This window comes from Spermophilus citellus (genome assembly GCF_964194105.1).
Source record: "Spermophilus citellus genome assembly, chromosome: 12".
NCBI lineage: Eukaryota > Metazoa > Chordata > Mammalia > Rodentia > Sciuridae > Spermophilus > Spermophilus citellus.
In genome coordinates, this window is record NC_138198.1 from 92,459,174 (window position 1) to 92,476,511 (window position 17,338).

General features: G+C 34.6%; 1 protein-coding gene across 1 annotated transcript in view; it reads left to right on the forward strand.

The window, feature by feature from the left end:
* ASXL3 (ASXL transcriptional regulator 3) overlaps window positions 1–17,338 on the forward strand; it is a 166,276-nt gene that overhangs the window by 54,847 nt on the left and 94,091 nt on the right. Inside the window, exons 3-4 of the mRNA XM_081263304.1 lie at window positions 12,923–13,031; window positions 14,393–14,501. Coding sequence (XP_081119430.1) covers window positions 12,923–13,031; window positions 14,393–14,501 — 218 coding nt within the window. The remainder of the gene's footprint in view (window positions 1–12,922; window positions 13,032–14,392; window positions 14,502–17,338) is intronic.

Consider the following 17,338-nt stretch of genomic DNA (forward strand, 5'->3'; position numbering starts at 1 on the left):
TAAATGTTCACTGGTGATATCAGTGTTTCCCAAATTTGTTTGTACATTGGAGTCATTTGGAAAGATTTAAGAAAATGCTAATGTTTGGGCACACCCAAAGATTTTTATTTAATAGATAGGGAATGGGTCCTGAAATTCACAGTTTTGAGGAGTTCACTTAAGATTCTAAAATGCAGCCAGGTTGAAGACCACTGACTTGGAACAATGTATTCAACCATATGTGATATGATGTTAATGGTGGTTTTGTGGTAGTATGGAAAAGCGTTATCATGAGTTGTAATATTTAGGTAAATTATAACTTTAAAATAGGGGAATAATAAAAATAGTCTAAAAGAAAATTCACAAAATGCTGAAAGTATTTTAAGGGGTTATGAAGTTGAGCAATTTTTCTCATCTTTTTTTTTCAATTGGCAGATGTTTTGTAATATTCTTGTTAATTTGAAAAAGAAGACTGTTAAAGGAAGGGTTTCTGCTGGCAAGATTCTCTAGATAACATCCTATTTATAAGTTGTTTCTCCTTGTGAAATCAGAGATTTTTTTATTCTGGCTTATAATATAATCAAATGCTGATGTTAGAATAGATCTTACAATATTACAACGAAGTCTTCATAGAATTTTTCCATTCTTTGGTCTCAGGAACATTTTCTCGTGTAGTTTTCAGAAGTTGGAGTATAATAAACTCAAATGAGTAAGTTTTCTTTTGTTTCTCTGCAAGTGTGCCTATCGTTTTTCAGTATTCTAACTGCTATCTAGGAAATGATGGTTCCCAGTGTTTGTCTCTAACCCCAGTATTGACTCTGTGATGTCTGTGTCTATCTGAATTTGGATGCACACCTTAAATTAGAAAGTCCAGAACTAATTTCACCATATTGTCTTCTGACCACTCTTCTTATTGCCCATCTTTTTTTTTTTTTTTTTTTTTTTTTTTTGGTAGTAGGAATTGTACTCAGGGATGCTTGAACACTGAGCCACATCCCAGCCCTATTTTGTATTTTATTTAGAGACAGTGTCTCACTGAGTTGCCTAGTGTCTTGCTTTTGCTGAGGCTGGCTTTGAACTCACTATCCTCCTGCCTCAGCTTCCTGATCCGCCACGGTGCCAAGCTTTATTGTCCATCTTAATTAATCAAAGCATTATTCACATTTAGTTCCTGAAGCAATCCTGTCATTGTCTGCCCTACTTCTCCCCATGTGTTTCTTGACTTTTATCCACATCTTTTGTCCTAACACATTTTTATACTAACATCATTGTCTGGTGGAGCTCTTCCCATCTTCCCTGCAGGCCAGTCTTACAGGTTCCTACTAGGTCTGTATCTAGGAGTGTCTCAGTTTAAATCTGTTCTGCTGCTGGCTGAGGGACAAGAGCACTTTCCCTGTTAATCCTCTGGGCCTCACCATCACCTCCTGCATGAAGTGTAAGCTGCTTGCTGTGTTTGTAAACATCATGCACTATGATGGAGTGCATGCCTCCCCTCAGGAATCTGATCCCTACCCTAGACTCTCTCCTACTGTCTGCCCTGGAAATGCCAGCTAATTATGTTGTTGCACTGGGCATTCTGTCCTTTCCATTTATGCCTCATTTGTGCTGCTCCCTCTACTTGGAATGATCTTGTCACACCCACCTTTGATTGGCTTATCAAAAATTCAAAGATTAAAGATCCTTCATTAACTAGGCACTCTCATTGGAAGGTACCCGTCAACATTTTTAAAGCACTCTTCAAATTAAAAACTCAACTTTTGGAATTGGTTCAAGATATATAAAATCTAGGGTTGGGGATGTGGCTCAAGTGGTAGTGCGCTTACCTAGCATGCCTGAGGCACTGGGTTCGATTCTCGGCACCACATAAAAATAGAAGATATTGTGTCCACCTAAAAAAAGCTAAAAAATAAATATTAAAAAAAGATTTATATAAAATCTAGAATATATACATATATATATGTATATATTCTAGAAAGTATAAACAAGTCTCTTTATTGCTGTCCTATTCAAAAGGACAAAATTATATGCAAATTGATTACTTTATAATAGGGAAATACTTAAGTCATGATACAGTATATGGATTCTATAGACTCTTAAGAGCTTTAAATGAATATTAAAATCATTCAGATTCTGTAGACTATTAAGAATAAAACATGGGGCTGGGGATATAGCTCAGTTGGTAGACTGCTTGTCTAGCATGCATAAGGCCCTGGCTTCAATCCCCAGCACCACTAAAACCAAACAAACAAAAAGAACAAAAATTATTCTGTGGGGAAATCTCCCAATCATGTTAAGTACAAAAGCGTACCTACTATGATGCTCTTGTTTATTTTGAAAATAAAGCCTTTAAACCATTTGAATATGTGCATAAGTAGATGTAAATACAAAAAGAGCTAAAAGAAAACATTGTACATTTTTCAGTAGTTATTGCTTCTGAAATGTTGGGTAGGATTGAGGAGAGTTGAGAGGCACTTTTACTTTTAACCAAGTATAATGTTTATCTTTACACTTTCTATGTACATAAATATTAATTTGCTTGCATAAAAATTAGCCATTAACAAAAATTGAATCAAGCAGGAAATCCGATAGTATTAGAGAGAAGCTGAATCGTGGGTAAAAGAACAATAACAATAATCAATCATATATATATAAAATTCTGTTTTGAAAATACCACAGAGTGCCCATATACCAGCAGAAACCAGTTGGAATTAACAGTTCTGGACATATCGCCATAGTTTTTCAGGTTTTGTTTTTGTTTTTTTGTTTTTTAATAAAGTATCAGAAAAAGCTGAAATTCCTTCGATTTCCTTCTCTTTCTGCTCAGAGGCAGCCACTGTTATAGATTTGTTATGTATTACTGAAGTTTGGAACTTTACATTTTACTTTGATTATCTGGGTGAAAAGTTTGCCTATAGTTGTACCCTACTGAACGTTTAGAGTATTTATAGTTCCCCCCACCCCCATAGTGAGTAACATCTCTTTGTAAAAGTGTGAGTTTCTCTAGAGTTATACCAAAAAGTGGAATTACTGGTCTGTAGAGCATGTATGCTTATTTTCACTAGATATTGCCAAATGTCTTTCCAAATTGGTTATATCAGTTTATGTTCTCACTAGAGTATTTCATAATTCCCATGTCTGGACATCCTCAGCCAATACTTGGAATCCTCAAGGTTTAAATTTTGTTCCTCTCTGTAAATTGTGAAATGTAGCTTCTTAACAAGCCCTGAATTTTTCTGAGTGTTCAAGGCCAGTGGGGTCCAATGAAGGGAACAGGAAGAATCATTAATAAAGCTGGAGTCCTCCGGCAGCTATTGCCACAAGCATTGCAGTATTAGACTGGCCAGAGCTAAGTGCTAGGATAGCAGCACAGACTGCACTGCCTGCGGAGGTGCAGAGAGGATCCTTAGAGGCTGGAGAGGTAATTAGCAGTTTATAGGAGCAAAGGGCATTGAGGATGAGGGAAGCATGTAGCCAGGCAGCCCAAGTGGAATGAGCTTTAGAAAGCTAATAGTCAACCACTAGCTGCCCTTAAAACTTTAGCCAGAAAGAGATTAATAGAGCCTTAAAACATACCTGTTTTAAACTCATCATTTTACAGATGAGGAAATTGAAATTGAAGCACATAAAAATAAGGTCAGCTTATATAAGTCATTTAGGCTTTCTATTAGCCAGGTATTGAAAATAAAATTAGCCGGATTTATTGGCTTATTTGACTTCAACATCTAATGAATGGGTTGATCTTCAACATGACTACATAATGCAGTAGATCGGGTGGGGTAATTTTTCTCCCTCTTCTTTCTGTGTTTTGCTCTGCTTTCCTCTTGGTAGCCTTATTCTCAGTAGGCTCTATCCTTGTAGAGGCAGAGATATGCACCAGGTAATATTTTTTATGTTTTTACAATTGATGTTCCTACTGAAAATTACTTATATTCCTCCTCTTTATTTATTTAAAAATTCTACCCACTCACCCCCCACCCGCCAAAATACTCAATTCCCATCTGAGGACTAATCACTATGATCAGGAACATAGTTTAATCTGGCCAGTCTTCTTGGGTTCCTTTTTGTTTTTGTTTTTGTTTGGTGCTGGGGTTTGAACCCAGGGCCTTGAGCATGTGAGGCAAGCACTCTACCAACTGAGCTATATCCCCAGCCTAATCTGGCCAGTGTTCTTGGTGGGAAAATTGGACCATTTCATTGATTTCTGCACTGGAATCACATTAATAAGGAAGGAGAGTTTCTGCAAGAAAGACTGCAGGGCATGCCAGTTGTAAGATGACCTCTGCAGATGGGTGTGTGGAGTGTTTTCAGACATGAAGGGAGCCATTATGATATTCACCACAGGCGTTTTATGTCTGTGCATCCATGGTTGCAACAGTTTTATAGCAGTAATCAAACTTACTGCAGTGAACACCTTTTGAGTATATTGGAATGTTTTGTCAGCTGATGCAGAGATAAATATATGTCTATCTCCAGGGGAGTTTCCAAACATTTTGGAAGTAGGAAGAATAGCAAAGTTAGAGGTATAAACAGTTTTTGAAGACAAGAAACTGTACAAGAGAACCTCAGTGTTAAGATTTTCCAGAGGAAGGGGGATATACTTGAGTTCAAAGGGCTTCACTGTATAGGTGGTGGTTAACATCTCCTTTAAAAATTGTATTAGAGTGGCAAAATGAAACCCAGTAGGAGCGAGGCGATGGTTCCAGGCACAGGTCCTAACCTGAGCTCTAAAGCAGAGAGGTGGAAAACGGCAGAGGCATTGTGATTCACTGAGTTGGACTGGACTGGGAGAATGTCTGAGGGTTGGAGCCGATGAAATGAGATGAGAGCCGAGCATGTTGTATAGGACTACACTGCTGGCGGGGTGAGATTGTACTTCCTTTGGTGGGCAAAAAAACCCCACAAATTAAAAAACAAAGCCAGTGAATGGTATAGCCTAAGAAGCAGTCTGAACAGTGTTTTTTGTTTTAAAGTAGGAAAACTATTTGGCACCAGTGTGTTGGATGAATTATTATACAGCAGGCAGATATTGAAGGCAGAGAAAACATTTAGGGGCCATAGAATTATCCTCTTGTGAGTGAGGCAAGGACTGAATTAGGATGTGAGAAAGTAAAATAATAATAATAATAATAATGATGATGATGTAGTAAAGTTAAGGTGAACTTTGAGGAGGCTTTCTGGAGGCAAAATAGTTGGAATAGTCTGAGAAATGTTTGTCCCAAGTGATGATGATGATGAAGAGGAGGATGGTGCCCCTCACTAAGCAATTGGAAATTGGGGAGGATGAGCTGGGAAATATAGTTTTGAAAATTCACGGTATTCTCAATTATATATGGTTACTGCTTATAATATCTCAATACTACTCAAAATTCTTGTCAGTATTTTTCAATTTTATAAATGTACACAGGAAAAAAAAACTCACCTTGCATTATGTTTTCATAAAAAATAGATATATTGTATCCTTTTAAAATAATCTTTTTAAGTTCTCGCGAATAGAATTAAACACATTGGGAATGATGACTACTAGTACTCTCCTCCAAATGATCCTAACCATATAAGCATAGTATAGCATTTTTTACCATATATATTTTTTGGCATATAATTGGAGACATTGCTAAATATTATGCTGTGGAGAATTCTTTTATTATATGTGGTAAAGAAACAAGGAGTTAACCAGAATTTTTCAGAGATTTTTAATATACATTGCTAATATATTTGGTAAATTTGCCAGAGTCAACTACAGCATGCTGTGTTTTCCAAACACATTTGTCAGGTTTTTTTTTTTTTTTTTTGAGCATCACTTGGGACTAATATCCCAGAGAACAGATTTTGGGAAGGGAGTTGTGGTATTAACTGTTGCTGACAAGATGGAAGAGGATGCGTAGGTCCTAGTAGAATGTACAAATTTTCATTTTGATCTGGCAGTATTCTCTTTGGGCTTGCATGACTGGGGAAAAAGTATATAGTCCCAGAGAGTCACCAGTGGACATGGATTGACTGTTGCATTTGGAATTGATGACATGAGAAAATCTACACATGATCATATCTCCAGTCACCTCCTTGGAATAAACTAAGGGCAACATTTCAATTCTAGATGGTTCACCTCACATTTGTAATGTGCCCCATGGCAGCCTTTTTCCCGAATCCCAGTCCTTTCATATGTATTCAGAAAATTCAGTTCAGTTCAGCCTACATTTCTATTATGTGCGAAGCACTGTCAGAGTGCAAATTTATTTCAAGATTATCTTGACATATATAGTGTTTGAATAAATGTTTGTTCAATGAATGGATTGTTTTTCTTTAATGATCCAATTCTACAAAGGCATCTCAATTATAGGTCTGAATTCTCTCTCATATTTTCTCAAAGTTTGTTCTTCCTTAGTTTCCAGGGATAGCGTTACCCAAGTAAGAAAACTGACAAAATCTTCTATAGCCTAGGTCTATATTTATAATATTTAAAATCTGTGCTGTGGAATTCAAAGCCATATGCGGTGTTGACTTAAGATGGAGCCAACCACCTTACTATTCAGCAACATCTGGCTTTTCTTGGTGTGTTTCCTTCAAGTGCTAAATATTCTTCCTTTTGTAGTCAAGATGGATGAAGTGGAGCAGGCAGTTTTGTGGAGACATAATATAGGACAGTGGAAAGTTTTGGAATTAGATTCAATTTTGGATTTTACTTTATCACTTAGTTGTTATTGTACGTCAATAAAATTCTTAATATCTGAGCCTCAGCCACATCTGTAAAACTGGGAATCATGCTTACATCTTATGTAGCTGTCAGGGATATAAGAAATATGGATATATGGATCAGTTGTGAAAGCCTAGACACATTTTAGATGTTCTTAATAATCAATAACTGTAATGATCATTTATTGCTGTTGTTGTTTTCTCTGTATTCTGTGTAAGTCATCCCTGATTTTCAGTATTATTCACATGTGAAGGACTGCAGACTAGGAGTTTCGCTGCCTTTGTCTTCACTTGCTAATTCTTACTAATGAGATGAAAATGAAATTAGAACTTAAACAGTACCTTAACTGAACCAGTTCTTTTTTTCTTTCTTTCATGTCTTTATACACGTATTTTTTTTCTGAACCATTTTTTTGAGAGAGAGAGAGAGAGAGAGAGAATTTTTTTTAATATTTATTTTTTTTTAGTTCTTGGCGGACACAACATCTTTGTTGGTATGTGGTGCTGAGGATCGAACCCAGGCCGCACGCATGCCAGGCGAGCACGCTACCACTTGAGCCACATCCCCAGCCCTCTGAACCAATTTTTTAAATAAGATATGAAATACTAACTTCTTTCCATTTTCCATTCTTTGAGCCTACAGATATTGGTTATGTTGAGTAGCAGTGGTAACTTTTGAACACTTAGAACATGTCAAACATCATTCTAAATGTTTTCCATGTTTTGACTTATTTAATCTTTAGAATAGTTCTCTATGATATAGTGACTTTGAGTGTTCACATTTTGTAGTTGAAGAGAGTAAGACCCAGGAAGGCTGAGTTCATTGTGATGCATCTTGTGAATAGTCTGCCTCAGTTGAACTCAGGCTGCCAGCCTCCAGGGACCACAGTCTTGTTCATTCTGTGGCCTTCCGTAGTGAGCAGGTTAACATGGCATGTCAGGACATGCATGTTCGTAGAGGAAGAGTTATCAGTATCTAGCCCCATATGTGGCATACAGGCTGTTGGATGTCTTCAGTCAAAGATGATATCTGTCCTCCTGTATTACTGGAAAGACTTTGAAAATTATAATATAGATTTTATACTTTGTTTATACTTATAGGGATATTTAATGTCCTTATAGGTCCTATTTTAAAATGATACTAATTAAACTTTTATCTTTCTTTTAATGTTTTGAAATTTTTGTTTCCTAATTATTGTCAGTTTAGTAACAATGAATGAATTATTACCATCTGTTTAGTAGTAGCATCGTAGTCTATAGAAATGGATAAAACGTCTAAGTTTCAATATCTGTTTAAGAATATCTTCTTATATTGAAGTCCATCAGATGTGCATTAAGGTTGAAGTCTGAAATTCTCATTTAAGAATTGAAGAAGTAAGTTGCATAATATATGGCATTTGATGATCATTTCTTGCCTCAATATCTTCATCTGATAAAAGAGTACTAGGATTACATTTCTATTACAGACATGCCGAATATTGAAAATCATGTAAATATGTTTACATAGAAATTTACCCAATATCTTCCTTTAACCCATCTCTTATTTGAGTTCCTGCGTTATTCTTGTTTTTTTTTTCCCCCCTAACCTCTAATCTTTGTTATTTCTCCTGTGTCAGTGTTCATCAAACTCTCATTAGTGAGCTTCTTGAAGGGAATGTGCAGTTTAGGAGACTGTTCTTCAAAATCAATTTCAAGCTTACTTTGGTCATTTTTGTGCATGTTTTGTGCTGGGGTTATTCAGATAACAATTACATACTTACATGCATGTATTATTCATATAACATACAAAAGACCTTAGTATTTAATAAAGGTTTTATTAGCAGTCATTTAAGAAAATCTCTTACTAGTAGTAATTTTTCTTTAGAGTAGACATTAGTTTGGTCTTTACTTTTAGGGTTCTTTTTATTCTTCTAGGCCTCTGCTTTATCAGCTGATATATACTATATTACTATGTGTGCTTAGATGTTATCCTCATTCACTGGTAAAAATAGTTTAATTTTCCACTTGTAGATTAATAGTCAAATATATCCAAAGATACATTATTTCCTTTTTAACATTCAAAAACTTTTTTGTGAAGTAAAACGTGTAGATTTTAGTGCATATATCCTAAGTATAAACAATTTAATTTTATAACCCAAACACAGAGATCAACAGCTGAAATCATATTTGCACTGCCAGAGGCCCACATACTTTTCTCTTAAAGATGTGTTCTTTATAATTAAGATATTTTCTGAAAACTGATACTGGAAATAGTTGAACAAAGCAATTATAATTTTTCTGAAAGGAGAGTGAGCATATAATTGTTGATATTAATAGTACTTCTAATAACTAATGGTGCTTAATAATTGCTTGTTCAATCTGTTTTTACACTTACGTTGCAAAGGATTATTTTTTTTATATTTCCATATCTGAAAATGAGATTTAAAAATGTTTATGAGAAATAGCTTCCATCTAAATTTTTTATAAAGTAACAGGTACATTAATAAAATAGTTTAATATTAAGCTTACTTCAGTACTGTCATGTAAAGCATTTTACTTTATATATAAAGGAATGGAGGCCCATGATTATGATATTTCTTTGTCATGTTTGCAAATAGTCTTTCAGTCACATTCTCCACTATTCTTCCTGGATTTTAAAGTTATTTAAATAGAGAGGCTATTCATTCCCTTCACCAAGTGTCTACTATTAGTAAAATGTTGTATGTCCCATCAGCATTTTGATGGTATAAAGCAGTGGTTTTTCTGTGTTTCACACAGCACTGGGGCTCTGCAAAGTGTCTCTGGGGGTTCTTTGATGTCTAGACAATTTAAATTATGCCTGCTCCCCTGCCTCCAAATTCCACCCCTGTTCTGCTTCAGGGGTTGTGGGAAATGAAAACAAACCAGAAGGGTTCCACAACCTTACAGTCTAGGGGAAAAAACAAATAAACAGAATAAGCTGTATATCTATCCTGGCAGGTGTATAGGAAAAGGCCCAGTTATAGAGGATGGAAGAAAGAAAAGAATTGGGGGTGTACATTGTCCTGCTTATTTGTTTCTTATTGTATTTATAATCTGGAAATATATGTGCATTATGAACAAAATGAAAACATTGTAGAAGAATTAGGAAGGAAAGCAAAGTCACTTTTAGCCCACTGACCTTTTTTCCTTCCCATCTTCTCATAGGCAGCCAAATCTAAGGCTTTGGTCTAGTTCTTACACATTATCCTATGTATGGAAATGGTAAAATGTGGAATCATGTTTAATGTTGGAAAACTAACTTTCTTTTCTTCTTTTTTTTTCTTTGTTTTTCTTTTATAAATTGGGACATCATGATTCCTCCAATGCATCTTGATAGAAAGTAAGTAACTTCTGAACTTTTAGAGATATTTTGTTAAAATACTGAAGTTTTATTGCTTTATATATAAATGTATATATGTGTATGTGTGTGTGTATGTACATGAATATATACACAGAGATATAGAGTTTTAAACTCTGTAATTTTGACTAGGGTGATTAACTTTTGCATTAACTGTAATTTTAAAAAATAAGTGAAAAATAAGAAATGTTACATAAGTGTTCCTAATATCTAAGAATAGAGACTTCAGGAGCAACCCATTGATAATTTTTGTGTTTTAACTACAGTTAGCTATATGGAATGTACACTTGATAATTCCATTATTTTCTGAAGATAAAAATAACAAAAAAAATTTTATTTATTCCCAGTCAATATCAGTTAACTAAGATCATATATTTCCTCAAGAAAAGTAGTCCAAGTTTTCTAGACTTCACAGAATTGGTGAGAATAATAGCAATAAGTAAAAATGATATGCAAGATTTTTAAAATATATTTTCCTATTGTGTCTGTTGCATTGAATGAATCACTTATGTTTTAATAAGCATTAAACACTTGATAATTTTAATTGTTTTAAAATGAGATAGATCAGAATAATAAAGTATTTTGCCATTAAAGAAATACCCTTAATATGCTTAAAACAAGTGAATCATTGAATGATTTGAGTTATCAAATGTTATCTAATTCTTCTAAAACGTTGAGTACTTCCAAAATAACATTTCATGTTTGTTTTGGGAAAGAGTTGAGGAAACGATGGTAGTCATTGAGTCTTTTGGAGATTTATTTTCATGTGATTGTGAATTACATATTTTTAATTTTTTTCATAGTAAACAGTATGATTTAATAATATATTCATGCTCAATAGAGCTTATTATTTGTACATAATTGGGTACTTAGCACATATGTTTCCAGCAAGCATAGCATCAAACTGCTACTTAATAGTCAATTCGTCTTGTACAATTACCTTTACCTTAGAAAGAAAATATAAACTACAGTGGTATTTTATTTGTTCATTATTTCTTAGTTGCCTATAGATCCATATTGTTCCTTAGTGTTCTAAATCTGAGTTCTTGAATTGTATGCATTAGGAGTAATCAAAAGCAGGAAGATTATCATGAGGTTTCATGTTAGGTGGATGGTTTTATTTTTATATATTTTTTTAAATCTACATTGCCTCGTTTTTATGTATTATATTTTATACTTGTCCTTTTAACATCTTCTTGCCAAGTCCCTATGGAAATTCTGTAGGTCTAACAGTCTCACTAAATTAAAACTCCAAAAATCTGGCATAATCATTTCCAGCTTCTAATTTTCTGTGCTTTTGTCTGAGAGTATAATGTGGAAGTATATGTTTTGCAGAGTTCTGTATAACACACATTACATTATTTATCTAGAATTCATTCATTGATCTTTCAGTGGAGATAAATGTGTCTTACTTTATAGGTATGCCTGTGTCCACATAAATATGAATAAAAATCTTTTGTAAGGGAAAAATCATGAAATGAGGTCTGTAAGCTTTTAGGAGCTTCAAAAAAAAAAAAGGGTAGTGCATCAGCACACCGATTATTGTTCTGTGTACTTTAGTGTTACTGCATTGTTCTATGACCAAATTTATTCAGACTCTTATTTCTTGACACACCCAGTGGAATCATATTTATGTGACAGCATAGAGAAGCTGCTTCCTAAAATAATGCAGATAACTCATATTATTATAATATTTATAAACCTTTATAACCATGATGTGTATATATGCTGATTTGTTATTAAGAGTGTTTTGGCAATTCAGCTAATTCAATTTTTGCATTTTACTGGTGAGTTTTAGTAGTAAGTGATAAATTTATTAACAATGACATTTTTATCCTCGGAATTTAAAATTTGAACACTTAATATCTTCAAAGCCTTCTTTCCCAGAATATTTTAAGTTAAAGACCTGTAAGAGATAAAAGCTTGTCATCAAAATTGGTTTGACCAAACACTGATATTTAGAAACACAATTAAATAAAAGTGCAATAATTGTGGCTTTAAATTCTGGTTTGCAAAACTATTAGTTTATAAGTAAACAACAACAAAAAGTCTAAAATTTACCCCAAGGGGGGAATATATATATATATGTGTGTGTGTGTGTGTGTGTGTGTTATGCATTTCATAACCATCTTTGCAAGTATACAAATTCATTGCAATACTGTTTGTAGATATGTGCATTGATATTTTAATCATTAATTTAATATTTGATTCCTTTAAGAAAATTGATTTCATAATTCAGTCACTTGCATCTTTTCTACAGAACATAATTGCTGGGCAGAATTCTCAAACACATATTTTTTTATTGACATATCTGAGAAAAAGATGTCATTGTGTAAGTTGTATCAGGGATATGAACACAGATATATATTCTTATTTGGCCATGTGAAAAATGCAGTCCTCTGAGTAAGTTAAATACTTATAATTTCAAATCAGTTCTTCCCTGGTTCTTATTATTCTTTTGTTGCTTTTCGACCTATGAGATAGAGCTGCCCTTGAACTTGGGGGTTCCACCCCCTGCCACCCACCCTGATCATTCAAGTGCAACCATCAACTTGTCTGTAATATTTTAAATCTGAGGCCTCATAGTGTTATTTTACAAAATAACACCACATAAAAGTCTGGGCTTTGGTTTCCTTAAAATACAGTGTTGGTTGCTTTATGAATAAAAGCATAATTTCAATTTAGGAGACTTTTTGCCTGAAGCCTGCAAGACAGATGCATCTGATTAACTTTGGGGAAACTGGCCTGGCCTGTTATTGTAATGTAGATGTTTTCGGGGTTGGGAGGATATTTTAAAAAGGCATGCAAGAAGGTCTCTTTTTAAGAGAGTCAGAGAGCAGTTTTGCTACAGAAGCTGCATCTCAGATCGCTTCATTTTTCCACACTTTTATTTTCTAGTGGAACCTCTCCATTAGCCTGTCTGAATGCAATGCTTCACACTAACACTCGGATAGGGGATGGAACATTCTTCAAAATCCCTGGAAAGTCAGGCCTCTATGCTCTCAAAGTAAGTTGTATTGTTCTGCATGTTATGTGTGTTATTACCATGTATCATGCATTTTTTTTCAAACATAAGAAGGTAAACAAAATTAAGTTTGAGTGAAGGGTTGAAGATTGACCCCTATGCCTTTTAAATGTTTTCAGATGTCATAAAAATGATTTCATACTGAGAATAAACAATGACATTTTTTTTTTTTTTTTTAAGGAAAGCTTATCTGTGGTTTCTCCACAGCATCTGGCAATGGAAAATAGCTATGGCTTCCTTAAAACTTTTGATTTTTCAAAATTTATAGGGAGGAGTATCATGAGTCATCAGTGAGGAGTTTAAGACAATCACAGTTGCCAGAAACTCTTTGACTTAATGACCATCAGCTGATAGGTCTTCACACCTGTAATCTTTCCTGACTTTTGTAAAAATAATCAATTTATTCCTTCTTCTTGAAAACTTACTGATTTTAATTGGGCATTCAATTTGAAAATAAGCAGTGACCTCAAGGAAGGAATAAAATAGAAGAAGTTTAAAATAGTTAATTCTGAATTTTTTAATAGCATTTCTATTTCCATATAGAATGGGAAATGCCATCTAAAATTCAGAATTCCAGATGCTCAACGCTTATGTTCTACAAAGGATTGTATAACACAGAACAAGTAAACTCAGAATATTAATTTTATAGATTAAAAATAAATTACTGTTTATTTGAAAATAATTACTGTTTATTATGAAAATCCTTTAGGATGTTAAAGATAAATGATGGATTATATTTCAAGTTTATTTATTTCCTTCAAGAAGATTTATTTTTAATGTCAAAAGTTACATCCCATCTATGTATAATATCTCAAAGTGCATAATAAATGCATTCTACTGTCATATATAACTAATTAAAACAAATAAAAAAATAATAAAAAAAGTTATACCTGGCAAAGAAAGTAGGGATTCTCTCTCAGCTATAGTGAATGTTTCTGAAAATAGCAGAGGCTATTTTCAAAATGACTTTTTTTTCCCCCTTTGCTTTTTGGGGCTACTTGGATGTTCAATTCACTGATGAAAATGCAGAATTGTTAATCCATTTGTTTACATCAGGAAGAACATATAATTGAAAACAAATTGGAAACAACTCCTTTTAAGGAGACTTCCTTTTTTTTTTTTTTTGATGTAGATTTAAAAGGTTATACAGTAATATCTGGAGTGGTAATGGGCTTTTCCTCTTGACCCCTCCCCAAAGGAGTGACTTTTACATGAAAAAGTAAATCTGTATTGAAACTCTGAATCTCATAAAACTGTGAAAATCCTTTAAGATGCTAAAAGTATTTAAAATATTTTTAGTTGCTAACATATCTCTATTTATCATCATTAAAAAAATAATATAGAAAGAGGAGTCATCATTCCCAGCAGATGGAACACTGGATATAGTCTGTGACTCTGAGCTGGATGGCACAGAGATGGCTGAGGCAAACGCCAACGGAGAAGAAAACGGAGGTGAGTACGAGGAGCTTCAAATATCGTCCCTGGTTCTCTTAAGTTAATTCCAATGATTTTACTACTTGAATTCCCCACCATTATACAATTTCTTGTAAGATTTTATCCCTTACCAGGGTTTATCATCAGTCATTTTTTATTTAAAAAAGTTAGCACTTAAGAAAAGTATACATTTATTTGCTTTTTTATATATATATATATATATATGTGTGTATATGTATATATATGTATATATATGGACACAATATCTTTATTTATTTTTATGTGGTGCTGAGAATCGAACTCAGTGTCTCACACTTGCTAGGTAAGTGCTTTATCACTGAGCCACAACCCCAGCCTGGTTCTTTACTTTTTTGCGTGTATGTTTTTGTATTTCCCTGAATAATTTCTGAAGTATTATCAGTATATTTCTCATGTAAACTAAGATGGTGCTAGAGGTATCTTATGGTTTGGATTAAGAGTGCAGTGCTTATGACTAAATGTGCTGACTTTTCCTGTAATCACAAGTAGTTGTTTTATAAGAGCTTTGTTCCTTGTGTTGCCCTTTGTAAATTAGACCTAATGTTACCATTCCTTACAGAGAAACAAGGCTCTAATAAGATATTTACTCCTTAAACACTTTTGAAAAATGAGAGATCCTTCCCGAATTCTAAGAGGATCTTTTCCACCTGTGAACTCTGTTATTTCACTCTCATCTCTCTGAAAATCTGTTGTGATTTGTTGTTGCATGTAATTCTGTATTGCAGAAGCTGCTGTACTTCTTCCACTCTATCCGCTGGTCTCAAAAATGGTCCCTGTTGAAAAAAAGGGAGAGAATTGAACAACAGCAGGGGAGGTAGAGAGGGAAGATGGGAGGGGAGGGGAAGGGAGGGGGGATAGTAGGGGATAGGAAAGGTAGCAGAATACAACAGTCACTAATATGGCATTATGTAAAAATGTGAATATGTAACAGATGTGATTCTGCAATCTGTATTTGGGGTGAAAATGGGAGTTCAAAACACAATTTGAGTCAAATGTATGAAAGATGATATATCATGAGCTATGTAATGCTTTAAATAATCAATAAAAAAAAAAATGGTCCCTGTTGGGCTGAGGCTGTAGCTCAGTGGCAGAGCGCTTGCTTAGCATGTGTGAGGTACTGGGTTGGATCCTCAGCACCACATAAAAATAAATAAATAAAGGCATGATGTCCATCTATAACTATAAAAAAATTTAAAAAAAATGGTCCCTGATCATGGTTTGGGAGGAAGAGTGTGTAATTAAAGTCTCTTGTCGGTGGACTCATTGGAATCAGTAAATCATCTTTAAACAAACCTTAAAACAATCCTTGCAGACATATCATATTTTAGTAATAACCTCAACCCATCCATTTTGTTAATGGCTATAGGAGTCCCTTTGTATGCTCTCTGGGTGGACTGAACATTCCTTCCCTTTACTTTAAACTGATGGTCCCTATAAGACTGATGTGACTTCATTTGTGTCGGATCTGCAGCAGAGGTTGTGAATTGAGCATAGGAAATGCAGATTCTTATCTTAGTCCAGTGGAAGCAGACTGTTTTATAGATTGTTTACCAAATTTTCCCTCGTCTTGATATCCCTGTTCCTATCCCTTTTGAGAACGACTCCCCCCATTGTTGTTGTATATTGAAGTTTGGAAGTTCCTTAAGGTTAGGCAGAGGACAAGCAGAGACACACAGTTTCTGGCATTCTAGAAGGGCTGGCAAATGAGCATCCCTTCAATAGAATGAAGAGAATCTGACTGAGGTTGTTCCCCTTGCTGTACCGCTTGCCTGTGTGAGTGCTCATGTGTTCTCTCTCAAAATGTACATTGAGCTTCTGGGTGCCAAGTTCTGCTCTTGGCATTGCAGTTCCAGCAGTAAATAACAAAAACAGATCTCTCATGGAGCTTATGTTCTTTGAGAGATAGACAGTAAGCAAAATAAATCTGTAAAATTTGTACCTCTTTCACTGGTAAGAACTGGGAAAAATACATAAAGGCATACGAATGGGGAGAAGAGTGTGTTTAAAAAAAACCCTGTGTGGAGTGAGGGAAAAGGTCTTCAAGGGTCGAGAGTTCTGTGTAGAGGGAACAGCAATCACAAAGGCCTTGAGGCAAGAAAATGCCTAGAATGTTCCAGAAACAGAGGTCGATATAGTTGGGAGGCCAGATTGAATAAGGGAGAGTGTGGTAAGATACAAAGCAAAAGAATTTGTGGGGGCTGAGTTATATAGAGTATCTTGGGAGTGGGGTTTTTTTTTTTTTTTAAACATGGTGTCATTTTTAATATCTTTTTTTTTTTTTTTTTTGTGGTGCTGGGATTTGAACCCAGGGCCTTGTGCATGTGAAGCAAGCACTCTACCAACTGAGCTATGTCACCAGCCAATACCTTTGTTTTTATTTATTTTTATGCTGGGGATTGAACCCAGTGCTTCACATGTGCTAGGCAAGTGCTCTACCACTGAGCCACAACCCCATCCCAGTGGCTTTTGTTTTGAGAGAGAGATTAGCCATTATAGGTTTGAGCCACAAAGACAATTTCATATTTTATCAGGATCACTAAGTATAATAAAAAGATGAAAACAAGGACGAAAATATGGAGATGAGGTAGAAAACTTATTGCCATAGTCTGGAGGACAGATGATAACTGATTTGAATGAAAGGAGTATCAGTAGGTATGATGAAAAGCGATGGGATTCTGGATGTATTTGAAGGTAGGTCCAACAGGAACTGCTGGCAGATAAATGTGTATATAGGAGACAAAGGAGTTGGGGATAACTAACTCCAAAGTTTGAGTGTGAGCAAAGAGAAGAATAGTGTTACCTTTAGCTTAGATGGA